Source organism: Trichosurus vulpecula, chromosome 6 (genome assembly GCF_011100635.1).
Source record: "Trichosurus vulpecula isolate mTriVul1 chromosome 6, mTriVul1.pri, whole genome shotgun sequence".
Lineage (NCBI taxonomy): Eukaryota > Metazoa > Chordata > Mammalia > Diprotodontia > Phalangeridae > Trichosurus > Trichosurus vulpecula.
In genome coordinates, this window is record NC_050578.1 from 137,592,045 (window position 1) to 137,609,338 (window position 17,294).

General features: G+C 47.3%; 1 protein-coding gene across 1 annotated transcript; it reads right to left on the minus strand.

Annotated features, from left to right (window-relative positions):
• Positions 1 to 4,457: 4,457 nt before the first annotated feature.
• SPRY1 (sprouty RTK signaling antagonist 1) lies at positions 4,458 to 12,206 on the minus strand. Its single transcript, XM_036764639.1, has 3 exons — positions 12,014 to 12,206; positions 10,264 to 11,351; positions 4,458 to 6,741 (listed from the first exon to the last, which is right to left on the minus strand). The coding sequence occupies exon 3, from the start codon at positions 6,684 to 6,686 to the stop codon at positions 5,727 to 5,729; it is 960 nt and encodes a 319-aa protein (XP_036620534.1). The 5' UTR covers positions 6,687 to 6,741; positions 10,264 to 11,351; positions 12,014 to 12,206; the 3' UTR covers positions 4,458 to 5,726.
• Positions 12,207 to 17,294: the final 5,088 nt, after the last annotated feature.

The following is a 17,294-nucleotide window of genomic DNA, read 5'->3' on the forward strand; positions in this document are numbered from 1 at the left end:
GAGCTGACCTTGGACTCAGGTTGATTCCTGATCCAGCACTCTGACAGCACCACCTAGCTCTCCTTCAGCCCCCATGCAGTGTGTCCAGAGTTTGGGAGGCCGAGTTGCGTTCTCGTCTGAGCTCTTCCTCTAACTAGCCCTGTGAATTTGAATGGATCACTTCACTTCCCCCTACTTCCCCCACTTACCTGTTAGACTGAGGAGATTTAGATCTTCAAGAATGAGAAGCTTGGACCAACTCACGCAAGGTCACAAAATGGAGGACAGGATTTGAACCCAGTTCTTCTAGCTCTAAATCCTCTCTCCACTCCCCTCTAATATGACCTTTAAAGGCATCTTAGAATTAAATGAGTTAACATAGGAAAAAACACTGCTAGCTACTGTCACCCTCTTCCTCCAAGGGTGGTTTTAAGATCCAACCTTCTGTAACTCCATTTACTTGTAACCTCTAAAGCTAGGTGTCGCAATGGAGAGAGTTCTAGGCCTGAAGTCTGAAAGACCTGAGTTCAAATCCAGCCTCAGACACTTACTAGCTGTGTGACCCCGGCCAAATCACTTCACCTCTGCCTTCCTCGGTCTCCCCAACTGTAAAATGGGAATGATAGCACCTACTTTCCAGGGTTGTTATGAGGACCAAATGAGCTATTTGTAAAGCTTTGGGCACAGTGCCTGGCACATAGTAGGTGCTTAATAAATGCTCGTTTCCTTCCATTCCATCCACGTGAGTGATCACCATAGTGTAAACTAATGTAGATTATGAAATAACTAACAAAGACTGAAAGGCACAACCCTAAGATGGAAAGCAAACACTCTGCCTGTGTAGCCAGCTGGTGATTCTAATCAGGACCAGGTTTAAAGTAGGAGATGTTTGAAAAGGCGATCTCCCCATCCCCTGTCCCTCCCCCAATCTGCCAGGAAAAGGTCCATTTGGGCTTTATCTTTTGAGGTTTTTAAGAAACAGCATTAAAATCAATAGAGAGGGGAAGGGCTGAGATAAAGGGAAATTCATAAACATTTTCTATTCTTCATGGCAATAAAAGGGGTGTCTTTCTGTTGTATTAATAAAGAGATGGAGAAGGGTTATGTGACTCCATTAGTAGCAAGAACTTCCAAGTGAGAAAATTCCTTCCACTAATGCATCTCTGCAACTCATCGTCTTAGTTGCCTAGAACAGAGAGGTGAAGTAACTTGCCCGGAATCACACAGTGAGAATGTGGCAGGGGCAGGACTTGAACCCAGGTCTTCCTGGCTCCAAGGCCAGCTTTCTCTTCATGAAACCATGCTGATTCACACTTAAGCCTAATAACATTACATGTTTGATAAAGTGCTTTACATATATTATCTCCAGTATAACTCCTATGGAATGGAATAGTTATATTATTTGCATTTTGTAGATGATGAAACCAAAGCTCCAAGATGACTCACTCAAGGTCACTTCAGAGGCTGGATTTGAACTCAGGCCTAGCAATCGATCATATATAATGCCACATTGACTCTGCATGCAGCACCCATTGGTTTTACTAAAAATTGGAATGGAAGCATCGGTGGAAATAAGAGAGTATGGGAAAAGAGGGAAAAGAAATAAAAAATTCTTCATTTACAAAAAAAAAATCCCCCAAGCCCCTGATTTTTTGCCCAGAATTGAGTTAAATAAATAGTAGGCACTTAAAATAAACAGTGTGCTTATAGTGATCTTATGGTAAAGACCTGGGTATGAGCTCTCCTTCTGATACCTACTGGCCATATGTTGCTGAGAAGTCACTTCTACTCTCTAGGACCTTCACAGAGACGTAGTTCCCTGCACCAAAGAAAGCACTGGCCCAGCACCAAAAAATAAAAATAAATGGCATCACTTGAAGAAGAAAAGGAAAGATAGTCACCAGAGGTTATATCAGGAGACTGCTTTGGGGATGTGGCCTTTTATTCCACAGTCATGAAACTAATAACATAGCCAGGAAGAGGAACCTAGCTCCAGGACAAGAAGCAATATGGGGCCATCCAAGGAGCAGCAGTCAAGCAATCAAGGAGTTAAGAGAGCCTATGTTCCCATCCTTACTCTGCTGTTTTCTAGCTATGTGAACTTGCTGAAATCGCTTAGCCACTTGAGGCCTGTTCCCTCATCTGTGAAACAAGGGAGATATCCTGGATGACCTCTAAGATCCTTTGCAGCTCTCAATCTAGGATGCTGGGATCAAGTCGAAGCTTGGCTACCTCCTAGCTATGTGACCTTGGCCAGGTCTGAGCCTCAGCATTCTCAACCATAAATGGAGCTCATTGGCTTGATCATGGCGATGACTGCCAATGCTAAGCTCAAAAATCCTGAGATACATGGTTTAGGGAGCAGCCCTCCTTTGCCTCCATCTGCTCCTAGATGAAGAAACAGACCCCAATAAGGAAAGAGACTTGTCCAAGGTCACACAGCCAGTCAGTAGCAGAAGGTTCATTGGAATCTGTTTGTCTTGCCTCCAGACAAAGTACATTAAAAATCTCAGTTTCTCCCCTTATAACCCTAAACTTTTAAAGGAAGCCCCAATATCTGTCCTTTTAAAACTATCACCTGAATCCTGGAGCTAGTGAGAGGATCGGGATTCAAAACCCAGCCCTGCCCTGGGAGAGCTTGGGCAAGGTTCTTCACGTCTCTGGGCCTGTTTCCTATTCTGGAAAAAAAAAAAAAAAGAATTGGGCCTCAGAGGACCTCCTAAAGTTCCTTCCAGCTCTAACCCTCTGAAATCCATCTCCTCAACATTTCAAAAACATCTCCAGGCTTTCAGGGAATAGAGAAAACCTCGCTCTCACGTTCTGATGCCAGCTAATAGCATCTGCAGCTGGCTCAACTAGCATTAATTAATAGGAATTTCTAGCAGAAGCCCTGCTGTAGCATTTAAACAGCAAAGCCAATTAGGGGGCCTGGGTCCATGTTTTCCTCTAAGTGTCTCCAGGTGTGGAAATGTCCTTCACTGATACAAATCATCGATTCCCAATCTTAAGAGAATTTCCAGGCAGGCACCCTGAGAGGTTAAGTGATTTGCCTGTTATTGTAAATAGTTATATAATATGTAACAGTTATTATGTGCCAAAGATAGAAAATGAGCCCAGGCCTTCCTGACTCCGACGCTGATGATCTGCACAGATGCCAAGCTTGTTTATAGAAGGGGGAAAAATCCTTTCTGTAACCAGAGGGAAGCAGCACAATAGAGAGTGAAGATCATGGAATTGGGGTGGGGGGGCAGGTGGGGGCGTCAAAGGACTGGGTCCCAACATCGGCTTTGCCGCTTACTTCTTGTATGACCTTGCATAAGTCACTTGAGAGGCTCACCAATCAGGTTGACTCAGAGGGTGCATCGCTCTACCCTGACACTCAGAACAAACTGCATTAAAAATCTGGGAATGGAACAAAGTAGATCTCTGATATCACACGGTAAGGAGCGAGTTGGATCAAGCCCGAGAATTGGAGTTGGGAGACCCAAGTTCAAATTCTGCCTCACACACATCCCACCTGTGTGACCCTAAGTCTCGAAGCTGATTTCTTCAGGTGTAAAATGATACCTGTAACTACCTCCCAGGGGTTTGCAAAACTGACCAGGCTCCATACAATTGGGTGTTGATATAATCAGGATTGCTTTCTTTTTCTAAAACTCTTCACTAATTGAGCCCCCGGCTATTGGATCTGAGGTCCCTGCAGGTTAAGTGATTTGCTGAGGGTCACAGACCTAATCACAAGTCACAGGTGAAAATCCAAAGCCAGGTCTTCTGGATTCTACACCCAGCACTCAATACCTCCTGGGAGGAAATGTTTATATCTGCTCAAAGGAAAAAACGTTATATAGGCTGAAAACAGAATCACAGAATTTGAAAGTTGGAAGGAAACCTTAGCACTCATGCACCAACTCATACATGAAAGGAAGCCCCACTATAACATGCCCAACAAATGCAGACAGTAATGCAAGCACTGGAATTTGAGGCCAATGACCTGGGTTCAAATGGTGGTTCTGCAACTTACAATCTGTGTGATTCTGGGCAAGTCAGAGGCTGTCTGGGCCTCAGTTTCCTCATCTGTAAAATGAGGTAGCTGGGCTGGACCACTATAGTTCTGAGTCTATAAAACAATTCTCCTCCCTTAAAATTTACCACATAGCTGAAGTACTCAGTGACTATTCAATTACCAGGAATCTTCAATTTATAAAAATAATAAAAATGATAATAAAAATAAATCACTTAATAAGGGGGCTACTTTAAATAGCTTACATCTAAGATACAATTTGATTTGCAAAATCTGGATTTAAACACTTTCCATGCAATAGCCAATATGTAATCTGAGGTCCCAGTTTGTGACTATGAGTGAATTCCATATGGGCAAAGAGGGCTAAGGATTGGGTCAGGCATGAAACCCACACTTGGCACTTTGGCAAAGTCACCATTAACCACACAGGCTGCTCGATAAAGAAATGAAGAGACCCTTTCATTAATTAATATATTTTCTGCATTATAGTTAACATAGGTACTTTCTTTGCATCACCCTTAGTTTTTGTTAGGTACTGCTATTTTTGTTATATTCAGACATGAGTACATTTCGACAGTCCTTTGCAATAAATATCATAAAATAATAGAGATTCACATAATAAATATTCTTTACAATAAAAAAGTTTAACAGACTTTTGTCTTAAAAATAGTCAGAATTCAACTTTGTGATTTATACATACAATATACAAGACATGGCCACAACGTGTGGCTAAGGCAATGCTGGCCTGGGTCAGGTCGGAATCGGTCTGCTCACCTGCAGGGCTCAACTTGATGGGCCTGTAGCAATAAGGTAGGGATTGGGGGGTGAGGAGGGTGCAGAAGAAAGGGAGCCAGGCACGTTTCAGATGACTTGAGTAGGGGCCCCAGAAGATTACTCAGATATACAAATACCACCCAGGTTAGCAATCAAAGTGACCTCAATGACAGCAGAAACTGAAAGGGAGAAAAAAGAATGAGGAGGGTGTAGTAGTAAGGAGTGGAAAGGATCTAATAGATGGGTTAGGGAGCCATGAGCAGCTAACAGGACTCCAAGGACAATATTTATACTGTCAAGAAAATCAGAATTTTTTGGGGTGGGGGGGGAACACACTTAGCAATCCCTGGAATGAGCCTATGCCAAAACTGGAGGGTTGGGGGGGAGGGAGGAGAAGAGAGGATAGAAGCAAGGAGGGTAGGGAAAGGGAAAGAGGGGTGGAAAAGAAACTTTATGCACCATAAAGACATCTACACTCTCAAGGGAAGATTCAAACCCCATGAAAAATAATTCTAATGGGAAATCCATTCATTCCCTAGCTTACTCCAGAAATTAAATGGGTTATTCTTTTAGCACTTCACCACAAGGAAATTGACACACAAACCACACACAAACACACACATACACACACACACACACACACACACACACACACACACACACACACACACACAAAACACTGCAGAGTGTAAGGATGACTTCGGAAAGTCATTTAAGGAACACAACAGGCAGATCAGCCGTGAGGCTCTTGTCCAAGGTGGGAGCCAGGTGCAAGGTCAGCATCCAAAGCTCATCCACAAGAAGGAAAGGGAGGAAATCCAGCAGCAGAGGAGAGTGAAGGTGGGACCTGAGGAGAAGGGATGGATTAAGGGGAAGGGGAGCAGAGGAAAACAAACCCGCAGTCCCAACCTGAAAGTTGAGACAATCCCAAGGTTGAGTCCACCTCCCCTCATCATGAGGGTTTGCCCTGAGCCCGAGAGGGGCAGCTCTCCAGCTTACAATAGACAGTGTTGGAGTTTTTACATCGGCAGCCGGGCCGTGTCATCCGGTCATAGCAGCCCCGGCAGAGCTTCAAACAGCCCTGGGCCGGGGGATAACACAGTAAACAAGGCAGGAACAGGGCCATGGTCCCCATGCACAGGTAACGAGAGCAGCAATGGGCCTGGGAACAAGAGCAGGGGTGGTCTGCATAGGAGTCCCCCTCATCATCATTGGAGCAATGATAGAAGAGGCCCTTGACCAGGCACATGCAAGTGCCGTACTCTACCATGCTCTCGGCGGAGCACAGGCACTGACGGTCACAGGCCAGGCAGGAGGGCAGGGCCCTGGGGGCTGTACACTCTTCACACTTACACTTCCCACACCGTTCACAGATGAACTTGTGCTGTGTAGAGGGTTCCTCTTTCAAGGCAACTTTCAGGTCTTCTGTGATGGAGGAGGCCCGCTTAGGCTGGGACCGGATGGCCCTTTCCACCTGCCGGCCAGGACCCGGTCGGGATGGAGGGGATCTTCCCAGCAGGCCCTGCTCTGAGGACACACTGCTGTTGCTGCCAGAGCTAGCTGCACTCCCTGTACTGGTGGACCTGCTGAGTACAGGAACCCTGGAGTTAGTGGGTAACCCCACATGGCCTGGGGGTTGGTGCTCGGAATTGTTATTCACGTTAAGGGGTATGATTTCATGAGTCCTCTCATGTTTCTCTGGTCTGGGCGCTAGCCTGGGGCCAGGTTTTTTGAGCACCGATGGCCCTTCAGTGTACTCATTGTTGCCTCTGATGGACTTGATCTGGTCCAGGGACAAGATAGTGGTGGTCTGGCTCTCCCTCTCGTGGTCCAACCTCAGCCGGCCATCCAGGGAAGGCTGCTGGATCACCACAAATGACCCACCACTTCCATGTGGATTTGGAGGATCCATGAGGAGTGAGCTGGACTTCTGGCATTCACTGGAAACCTGGCATGCATCTGAAATCCTAAAAGGAGATCAAGGGTGAAAAGAAAAAAAAAAAGGAGCAAAAGTAAATGACAGGAAATATTTTAGGAGGGGAAGGATCCTGACAAGTCGCCAGTTGTCTGAACCACCTGGCAATGTTCTCCTGCAGCAGGGGTCCTGGCCACAGGCCAACTTCAGGAGAGTCTGGGCACAACATCACAGGGGAGGCAAGGAGGCAGGAGCCCCTACGCCATCAAAAACTAGACTTCTGTTCCACTTTGGAAGGAGAAGGGAAGCAATCCCAATGTGACCCTTTGCAGGCCAGAGGAACTAGAACAGGCAGATTTAAAGTGAGGGCACAAATGCTGGGTGTCCCAAAAGTCTTCATGCCATTTTAAGTTATTAGAGTTTAAAACTTCACTAAGACTTTTGGGACACCCTGTATATTGAATAACCCCTACTAGTCAGCTGTCTGCATCAAGGATAAGATTTTTACACTTAGACATCGAGATATTTTTTGGTATTCTTCAGTTTTGCGTTCTAGGAGCACTAGATTCATGACTTCAAGAAGTTACACATGCAATGGACTTCAAATGACTGTGGCCGTGGGCCCTCTACTGACAGAACCCCCGCCTTCCCCTTCTGGGCAATTCTTCCCCTGGCCCCTGGACTACTTAAAATGAATGCATTTCATTATAGAGCCCTGGAAAAGGTCCCAAACTAAAAAGACATCATTCAAAAACCAGAGGACATTTTGCAGTGGGACTCCTCTCGATTATGAAATGAATCAGCCAGATGCAAAGCATGGCAGCATGATAGTCAATAGTTCTCCAAAGTAACCCAGTGCACAATTCTATGACAGTCAGTTTAAGTAATTAGTTAATCTCGTCTTTCTTGGGAAAGGGCCTTTTAAAAAGTACAAATACAAGTCTTTGAGATGGGATGCTGTTTGAATAAAAAACAAATGTTTGGGAAGCCTTCAAGGCATTCTGGAAAACTTCTGCTTGTTTCATTTATTTCTATGTTTCTAAACATAGCAAAATAATAAGGGACAGGCACCTTGAGCTTGCAATCTACAAGGCTGCCCACTCAGAACCACAGAAGGAAGAAAACAAGCACCCTGACATCCTTGGGGGACAACCAAACATTTGCTCTCCGATCCTTGGCAAAAGAATTCTAATTTATAATTTGTTTGGCACACGAGTCACCAGAATCCACTCCGTTTCCTTTTGCAGATCAGTGCGAAACTCTTTGGAAAGAAGTTCATCATCCCCAAGGATACCAATAACCTTATCCCAATTCCAGGAGGGGTCGGGGCGGAGCAGAGAAGAAAGACACTAGGCAGGGAGCCAGGGTCACAGGAGAGGGGAATGAAGCTTGAGGAGACACTCCAAAGGAAAGGCGTAACAGGAAGTGTATTTGAGTTATTACTAAATGTCCGTGAGAGTAAATGTCATTAACTCAGTGGAGCTCGCCTACATTCATTCTCCTGACTGTAAATTCAAGGCCTCCGATGGGCCAAACTTCCCCAACCCCCTTAAAATAACTTCTCTGCACACATGGAGGACAGATTCATAACCTGCTGCATTTTAGCTCTAGAGTCCTTAAGGGCCATTTAAAAATATTTCAAGTTACTCCTACACTCTACACTCTTTTCCAGAAGGCTTTGCAAATGCAAAGGAGCCAAAATACGAAATCCACGAAATGAGAAAGAAAACAAGAGAACAGAAATTGGAGGAGAGGGTAGGTGCCAGTATCTCACTGCTTTATCAAGGTACCACAAGTCACTTCAGATCCCATTTTCAAAAAGCAATAGCTTATGGAGACAGGCCAAATGTCTAGATTCCCAAAAAAGGCCAGTACACCAAAAGGACCCAATGAATCTGTGGGTCCGACAATTTTCAAGCAGTGAGTGGGTGAGCTCTGTCCCTTTCCTGATGATTCCCTAGGAAGAAAAAGGAGGAATAAAATCTTTGGACAATTCCGGCACATGTGGAATGGGATGCCCTGTGGATCTTCCAGCATAATATTAATACCATCCCAGCAGGGCTTTCTAGCAGTACCAACCAAAGGACAGAGGAAAGCAAAGCTGTTCTTGACGTTTTTTTCCAGGCAGATATTTAAAGGCCTTGGTGAGTGTGTGCACAAAAACAGGCCCAGGACACACATAGATTCAGAAACTTGTCGGGGCTTCATCTGAAAGAGGTTGACTGGACTCCAAGAAAGGGAAAGGAGTGGAGGCACCAATTGAGTCTGGGGGCTGCAAAGTATCCCAGTAGCAGCACGGGAGGGGACAGAGGAAGGGAGACCTGCACCTTCTGTGTGCACAGCTGGGACAAGACAGGAGAAATGAAGAAAGGCAGGAAGGGGAAAAAGTTATGAATGAAAATCAGTTTTCTCCCTCTTTTGCAGAGAAGAGGCATTGCCTCAGTCAGGCTGGCGTGCCAATTCTTAAAGTGGCCGCACCTTCCTCCACCCTTCTCTTCCCACTTCAACAAGTACAGCCCTAGCAAATGAAAGGGGGGCGGGGAGGGGGGGAGGTTCCAGACTGCAGCTTAGGTGCAGATCTTATTACTGCCGTGCGCTGTGCTGGGGGAGGTTGCGCTGGGCTCGCTCCATACATGCACAAATACATGCGCACACACGCACACTTGTAGGCCCCAGGCACCCACGCGGGCAACCCACACACTGTTTTCACCTCTCTCCTCTTTCTCAGATCGGAAAGAGAATCTCCTCCCGAAGGAGGGCTCCCTCTTAAGGGTCTCCAGCAGGGTAATCTGCCAGGCAGAAGACAAACAGACCGACTCCACTCTCCACCCCATCCCCCACCCCAACCTTATGGACACATCCAACACCCAGCAAGCAAAACCGAACTGTGCCCTCCAAAACTAAGGGAGAGAATGGCCATAGGGGAGACTGTGGGGCTCGGAGAGGTTGGAACGAGGATTCCAGGCAGGGGCACAGTGCAGTCATCCCATTTCCTTCAGGGCGACAGACCTAGGACCTTTTCCATCGCCTCTGGCAGGGGCTGGGGGCAAGGGGGCAGCCCTTTCAGATCCCGGGCAGCTAAGAATGACTTGAGGAACGATCCGTCCCAACCCACTCATTTTGGAGAGAAGGGAACTAGTCCGCTCACTTCGGGGCTGAGCTGCTTTTCCCGGGCGCCCCTACCCCGAAATCTCTCTTTTTCCCCCTTCCCACCCTCTCCCTCCTCTCCAGCAATGGAGAGGTTTGCTGTCCAGCAACCTTCCTCCCGCCCCCGCCTCGTATCTAGGGCTGGGAACCCAAAGCTGAAAGTCAAGGTGAGGTGGCCCGTCACCTGCGCAGGTGCCAAGGCCAGGCTAGTGGACTTCCCCTCGAGGCTGAGGGTGGGCTGCACCTGTTGGGGGGGGGGCCTCCCCCCTTTCTGAACATGCACAATTTTCTCTCTACACGTGTGAGTCCTCCTCTCCAAACCACCAACAGAACCCTAGCTCAGGTGCGCCCTTCAATTCTCCACCCCTAGCCCTACCCCCGCTGAAAGCAGAGTATTCCAAGGTGGTCCCCCCAGAAGCCCACCTACCGATTTCGGAGCGGTCACCAGGGGCGAATTCGTCCAACCCCGCTCCACGTAAGACCCACTGTGCGTCGGAGGGCCCGCGCGCAGCATTAAACAGAGCAGCCGGGGCTTGCGGTCGACATCCCCTCAAAGCCGAACTAAGGGGAGGCGAGGGTTAGCGAGCCCAAAGCCTCCCCCTCCCTCCTCTTTCCGCCTCCTCCTCCTGCTGTGACTGCGGGAAGGAGCCTTTCCCCCGGCCCCCTTTTGGCTGCAGGAGAGAATTCTTGCTTGCAATTCTCTGGAGAAGCCCAGCTCTCTGCCTTTCACCAGAGTGGGCTTGCCATGAGCAGTAACACCCCCTTCCAAGGGGCTTCCGTCTAGCAAGGCTTCCGCAGGTAGCGTGCTCCCCCGGGGTTTGCCAAGTGTCTCCCGAAAAAAGTTAGAGGGAGAGGAAAAAGAAAAAGAGGAGGGAGGGAGAGGGACAGGATTAGCACAAGGAGGGAGAAGCAAGCATATCCTTGGGTCTAAAGGCAGTTCTGACTGCAAGGTTTCTCAGCCTTCAAATCTCCGCTGTTCTGATGCTGAGAATTCCAAAATAGGGCGGGGTGGAGGGAAGAATGAGCAAACAGTCCTCAGTCCTGGATGCAAAGAGTGGATCTCAAAGCGGCGTTCCCAGTCAGTCCCAACGATGCCAATAGGAGCCGAATGCAGCTGGCTAGTCTGCAGGCAGGGAGGAGAAATTTGCACCGGAGGGGTCCAGCAAGGACACGCCTGGGGCTCCTTTAGGAAAGTTGTCCAGAGTCTCGGTGGATTTCGATTTGGGGAGTGTTCTCTCCCCCCCCCCACCACCTTTTTGTGCGGGGAAGGGGTGGGATTCTGAAGAACCCCACGACGTCTCAGTGGCAGATGTCCTGTGGTGTGGAGTCTTTCTATCTCCTCTTCACCAGGCTAGGATGCTGTCACACCACCTCGGTCACCCCGCAACGGTTCTTCTAGGGTGGGCACAACGTGCCGGCGCCTCAACTTGCCGGGCTCAGCTCAGGCCCACTGAGCAGGCAGTGGGCGCAGCTTCAGCCCGCTCTCTCGGCATTCCAGGTCCACGTTCTCCTTTGCTGTGGAGAAAAGAGTGGCAAGAGAGAATCCACTAAGTAAAATGTGTGGTTATCTAGGCGTGCGGCGCAGGACAGGGGCCGGGGCCGGGGCTCCCATTCCGGTTCCCTCGGCCCCCAGCTAGGCAGCCAGCCAGCCTGCCTGCCTACCATGTGCCTGCTGTTGCTCTCCCGGTGATTGACAGCAGCCCCGTAGACATGCATGTCAGCCAGCTCACTCACCCAGGAGCCAGCGCCCCCCGCGCCCCCCGCCCGATTCGGCAGCAGGGACTGCAAAGGGAGGTCCCGGGGACACTTCTCCAGCCCCACCCCGTAACACACACACACAGGGTGAGGGGAAAGGGGGTCCGCGCCCTGGAATCCATGCCCAGAGCCCGGGCAGACCTGGAGGCGCTCTCTCTCTCTCTCTCTCTCTCTCTCTCACACACACACACACACACAGCCACACAGCCACACAGCCCCAGCACCTGGGGAGGCGGAGGGCGGGGGGAGAAGTGGGCAAAGGGTGGAAGTCCGTCCCGGCTGCTCCCACGCGGGAGGCTGGCGGTGAAGCGGGCGCGGAAAGCCAGCGCTGCCCTCCTCCGCCAAGGCCAGCCCCTCTCACCCGTGCGTTCCCCCTCCCCAGCAGCGCCCCTGGAAGCAGAGAGAGGGGAAAGGGCTCCTACCTAATGCCAAAACTGGAACGAGCTTTCCAGACACGCACCTTTGCCGCCTGGCCACTCCGGGAGCCGGGCTGGAACTCCCGCGAGCTCCCTGCCTGCCCGCCCGGCCGCCTGCGACAGCCCGCCTCGGAGAAGCCAGCCCCGCACGCCCCGAAGCCGCATTTCAGCGCTCAGCCTCCACCTCCACCTCCGAGCAGAGGCCCGCCTCCAATGATATCATGTGTCCATCACGGGGACTGCTCGAAAACCTGGAACAGGATTTCCTCTGACAGGCATTTCCTCCGTGGTGTTTACAGAAGTGGACGGGGTGCAGGCATGCACTTGCACGTTTGGGCTCCCGAGGCAGGCAGCCAGGCTGCCCTACTTGGAGCCCTTTTCCTGCGCTCCAGCCCAAGGGGGTCCACAGAGCCTTCCGGGGGGGAGGGGGGAGGAAGAAGGAGGGAGAGAACTCGGAGGGAGGGCTGGAGAGAGGGAAGGAGGAAAGGAGGGAGAGACAGAGACACAAAGATAGGAAGACGAGACGGACACAGACTTTCCAAAGCCAATGGAAACTGCTCGGGAAGGATCAGAGCAAGCTAAAAGTTGCACATCTGAGCTATACGGTCCCTGGGAATACTAACTGGGCAGAGAAGTTTGTAGTTAATGCCCCCCCAGCCCCCACACACACCCCTCCGATTGCCTTCATACATTGTATGTAAAGTCATCTTCTATGTACCTTGTCATGTACATTGCCTCCCCTCATTAGAATGTACTCTTCTTGAGGCCAGGGACTTTTCCCACTTTCTTTTCCTCTTAGTTTAGCAGAGTGCTAATCAAACAGTAAGCATTTAATGAATGCGTGTGGACTGATTAAGTGATATGCCCAAGAGATAGGATTTGAAATCAGGTCCTTTTATTTCTGGGCAGAGTTCATTTTTAACAGAATTCAACAGATCCCCAACTTCAGTGTTCTCCCCTGGGCACCACAAAACTACCAGAGAGGTGTGGCACCGCATGACTGGATGCTGGCTGGCACCGGGAACGTGACCTCAGTGTTTTGTAAAAACCAGAATTCTACACACACACACACACACACACACACACACACACACTTTTGATGTTTCAAAGAGCAGGTGCATTATGTAATTTCCTAGACTGAAAACAAATATATTGAGAAGCAAGCTCAAAGGAAAGTAATGAAAAACATAGTGCCCTGTCCTTTACCACGGATTTGGCAGGTTTTGTAACACTGAAGTTGTACTATTTATAGGAAATGTAACCCAGAAGTCCTCGGATAGCCCATAGCGTTTCATGGTCCTTAGTAATCTGATATGGGTCGCTGAAGGACCTACAATCTTTTTCTGCATGTATAAATGAGACTGTTTTAAAATGCTCTGGTAATTTTAGACTTAAAAACCTTCAGTACCCCAATCAAACCGATTCTAGGCCCCTGGAAAGTACACATTACCCATGGAAAAGTTAAGGTTATAGTGTCACTGTTTCATCATTTAAAAAAAAGTAAGTCTATTTAATAAAAGCGAACTCCCCACCCTCCTTTTAAGAAATCGAGGAAGCTTAGGATCAGCAAAAAGAACAATAAAAACACAAACCGTTATTAATACATTATTAAAATTTTTCTTTCCATCTAAAGTCAGATTTGGAAATTTTTAGTTCAAAGAAATATTTTGTAATTTTTTTCCTTGACCTTTCCTACAAGTTGTATCATGATATCGATGATGGTGATATTTATTCTTCTAGATCACTAAAAGCTTCTACTCTGGGAAGCATAGTTGGGACAGTTTTCAAATTACCCAGGGTAGGATCAAAATGCTCTTGCTCCAAAAGAGGACAGAGTGAACATAATTCTGGGATGTGCCCGGGATATTTGTAATGTACAGTTTTGCTATAGAATTCCTATTTTGGAAATCTAGACATCATACCCTTAGGGAAGTTTTCTGATTTTTAATCAGTCTAATGTTTGGTGGAAGCATTTTCCTTTTCTGTTTAACAAAAACATATTAATTTCAGGCACTTTCGGCTGAGCTGAAATTTATTACTAGGAGAACAAGAAATATTTCAGCCCATCTCGGGATCTCATTTTGTTCTTCAATAATGCCTACTCAGTGTATATCACAGCCATGGAGAGATGTGATCTCTTCACCCATACTGCAAAACCAGGAGAGGGAGCACTAAACATTTCTTTAAAAAAAAAAATCAGTTTCACTGAATAAATTACAGATAATTTTGAAAAATAAGTAGAGTGAATGACTTTTTTTAAGAGAACATACATATTTTAAAATTACGTTTGCAGTAATAAATAGTGTTGATAGTGACTAGACCCATGGTTTCATTGGGTTATGGAAAGTCCAACCAGAAAAATCCCTCTACAGACACTGGTGTTAAGAAAGTTACCTAGAGCACAGAGAAATTAAGGGACTTGGCTAGGATCACCCAGCTACTATTGGTCAGAGAAAGGACTTGAATCCAGATATTTTTGGCATTGAGGTTAATATCCACTATGCCAAGCTGTCTCTTAAAATAAATCAGACTTGTCATTCATTGTCATTCATGAGTCATTCATTGTCACAGAAAATTGGCTGTGTCATAGTGGGGAGAGTTTACTCACGTAGTTTTGCATTCTTTGGGGTCAAATATAGAAATACATCTCTGCAAAGTACCTTTTTGTTTGTTTGTTTGTTTGTTGGTGACGCTTTTTGATTTTCTTTTTTCAGCACCACAATCATTTCCTGATATGCCACACTTCCCCTACCTTCTATTCCCATAAAATTTTCTCCTGGAAAAAATACATGTAACCTGTGGTCCAGCACTATGAACTCTGGTTTTAGACAGGTCCATAGTGCAAACCTACGGTTAGTCTTCCTAAGAGGCATTGCTAGGCAAGCAACATTGCCATTCTGGAGAGTCCCACAGGCATCCAACTTTGCAGTAGTATTAGAGTTCTTCAGGACGATAAATAGGTACCATTCTATGAAAGATCCTGCCCTGGAAGGATGCTTACAAGTCAATGAGTCCAACCCCCTCGTTTTACGGATGAAGAAAGTGAAGTTCATAGAGAGTAAAGGACTCACCCAAAGTCACACAGATAGTAAGTAAAATTTAGTGCTTTTTGCATTGCACCATGTTGCTTCCAGCCCATCCCATGGAGATATACAGGCTGATTGAACTCCTGTAGAAGGAAAACATGCTTAATAGAGAGACAACCCCAACACCCATTTGAGCTATGCCATCCAAACAGTCCCGTTAATAATGGAGTACAACAATTCCCCAGTATTACAACCATAGTCCCTTGCTGCTCTTCCTCCCAACTTTGAAGGTCCACAAAAAGGCTAGCTCTGTTCAGGAGCTCCCTTATCTCAACAGAAGGCTGAATTCCAAGACCCTCAAACTTGAGATTTCTAAAAGGCAGCTCCCAAGGCATTTGCTTCCCAAGACCGTTGCTTAAGAAATCAGGGGATTCATGCAACTAGGTAGCACACTGGATAGAGTGCCAGAGTCAGGAAGCCTCAGGTGGTTAATATCTATATGACCTTGGGCAAGTCACTTAACTTCTGTTTGCCTCAGTTTCCTCATCTGTAAAATGGGGATTATAACAGCATCTGCCTCCCAGTGTTGTTGTGAAGATCCTGATTGTACAGTGCTTAGCACAGTGTCTGTCACATGGTAGTTAGCTATTATTATATGGTAGCTATTATGATTATTACCTCACAGGGTTCTTGTGAAGACGAAATGAGATAATAATTGTAAGACACTTAGCACAGTGCCAGGCACAAAGTAAAGTCCAGGTACACATTAGTGATTATTATTATTGGTGTTATGATTAGTAATCACCCTTCTTTTACTAGAAGTCTAGATTACAGGTTGGGGAACATTCAGGAAGTTCCTTTGGCATTAGAGGACTTCAGTTTATATCCTGGCTTTACCACTTCTTACTTTCTTTGCCTCAGTTTTATTATCTGTAAAATAAGAGGGTTGGACTTGATGGTTGTTCAGTTCTAAATCTATGATCCCACCTGAGAGATGGAGCTCTTGAATTGAGGGTTGCAAGAAAAACAAAACCAAGGAGAAACTCTCCCCCACTCAGACCATATGGCTCCCTCGTCTGGGGCTGCCATGGGGTTGAAAGCACGGGGTTGCTACCCTAAGGAAGGAATGGTTCCTGGAGGTTAGAGGTAATAAATTTAACCAGTGAGCCCAAGAGACTGATCCTCACTCTGCTCAAAGACAAATGGGCCAGAGAGGTAAATATGTCTGAAGACCAACATAGCAGAAGGCAGCATGGTATAAACACTACCACAGTGAAATCCACAGTAGGGATTTCTCTTCTATTTCTATCTAGGCCATCACCATTGTTCCAGCTGCTCAAGTTCAGAAACTCGATGACTCTTTACTCTCACACCATGGGTCCAATCAATTGCCAAATCTTAAGTCTATCTAAATATCTTTTCCATCTGCCTCCTTCTCACCACTCACACGGCCACCACCCTAGTCTAGGCCCTCATTGCCTCTGGCCTCCACTAGTGCAATAGCCACCCCTGCCCCAGCTCTCTTCTCACTCCAGTCCATCCTCCACACAGCTGGCAAGGTGATTTCCTAAAAGGCAGTTCTAATCACGCCACTCCCCTCTCAATAAGATCCAACAGCTCCCTACTGCCACTTGGATCAAAGAATATTCTACAGCTCAATCTCTTTTTTTGCAACTTTATACTTATTAGTTACGTATTATGGACATGTTTTTCATGCAATGTAGTACATGTAAAATAATTTACAAATAAGTAAAAAAAGACATAAATTAAGGGTATGGAACTAAAAACATTTCTAAGCCACTGGTCTGATGGAATGAGCACACGATCTGGAGTGAGGGGATTGGGAGCCAAATCATAGCTCTGCCACTTAGGAACAGTGTGACCTTGGGCCAATCATTTCACTTGGAATTTCACCCTTGAGAAAAACTTAGGAAAACTAGGCATTTTAGCAAATTTAAACTCAGTTCAACATTTATCAAGAGCCTATGATGTTCACAGAACTGGGCTAGATACAGGATAAACAGAGACCAAACAGATGAGGGAGAGGGGAGGGAAGGGGAAGAGAGGAGGGGAGGGGAGAGGGGGTGAGTGGAGGGGAGTGGGGGGGGAGGGTAGAAGGGGAGAGGGGAGGAGAGGGGAGGGGAGAGGACAGGGGAGAGGGCAGGGGAGAGGAGAGGAGAGGGGAGGGGAGGGAGGAGGAGAGGAGAGGGGAGGGGAGGGGACAAGGGAGGAGAGGGGAGGGGGAAGAAGGGAGGGGAGAG

Excerpts from the sequence above, each read along its gene's own strand:
- SPRY1 (XM_036764639.1), bottom strand. The coding sequence starts at position 6,686 with ATGGATCCTCCAAATCCACATGGAAGTGGTGGGTCATTTGTGGTGATC.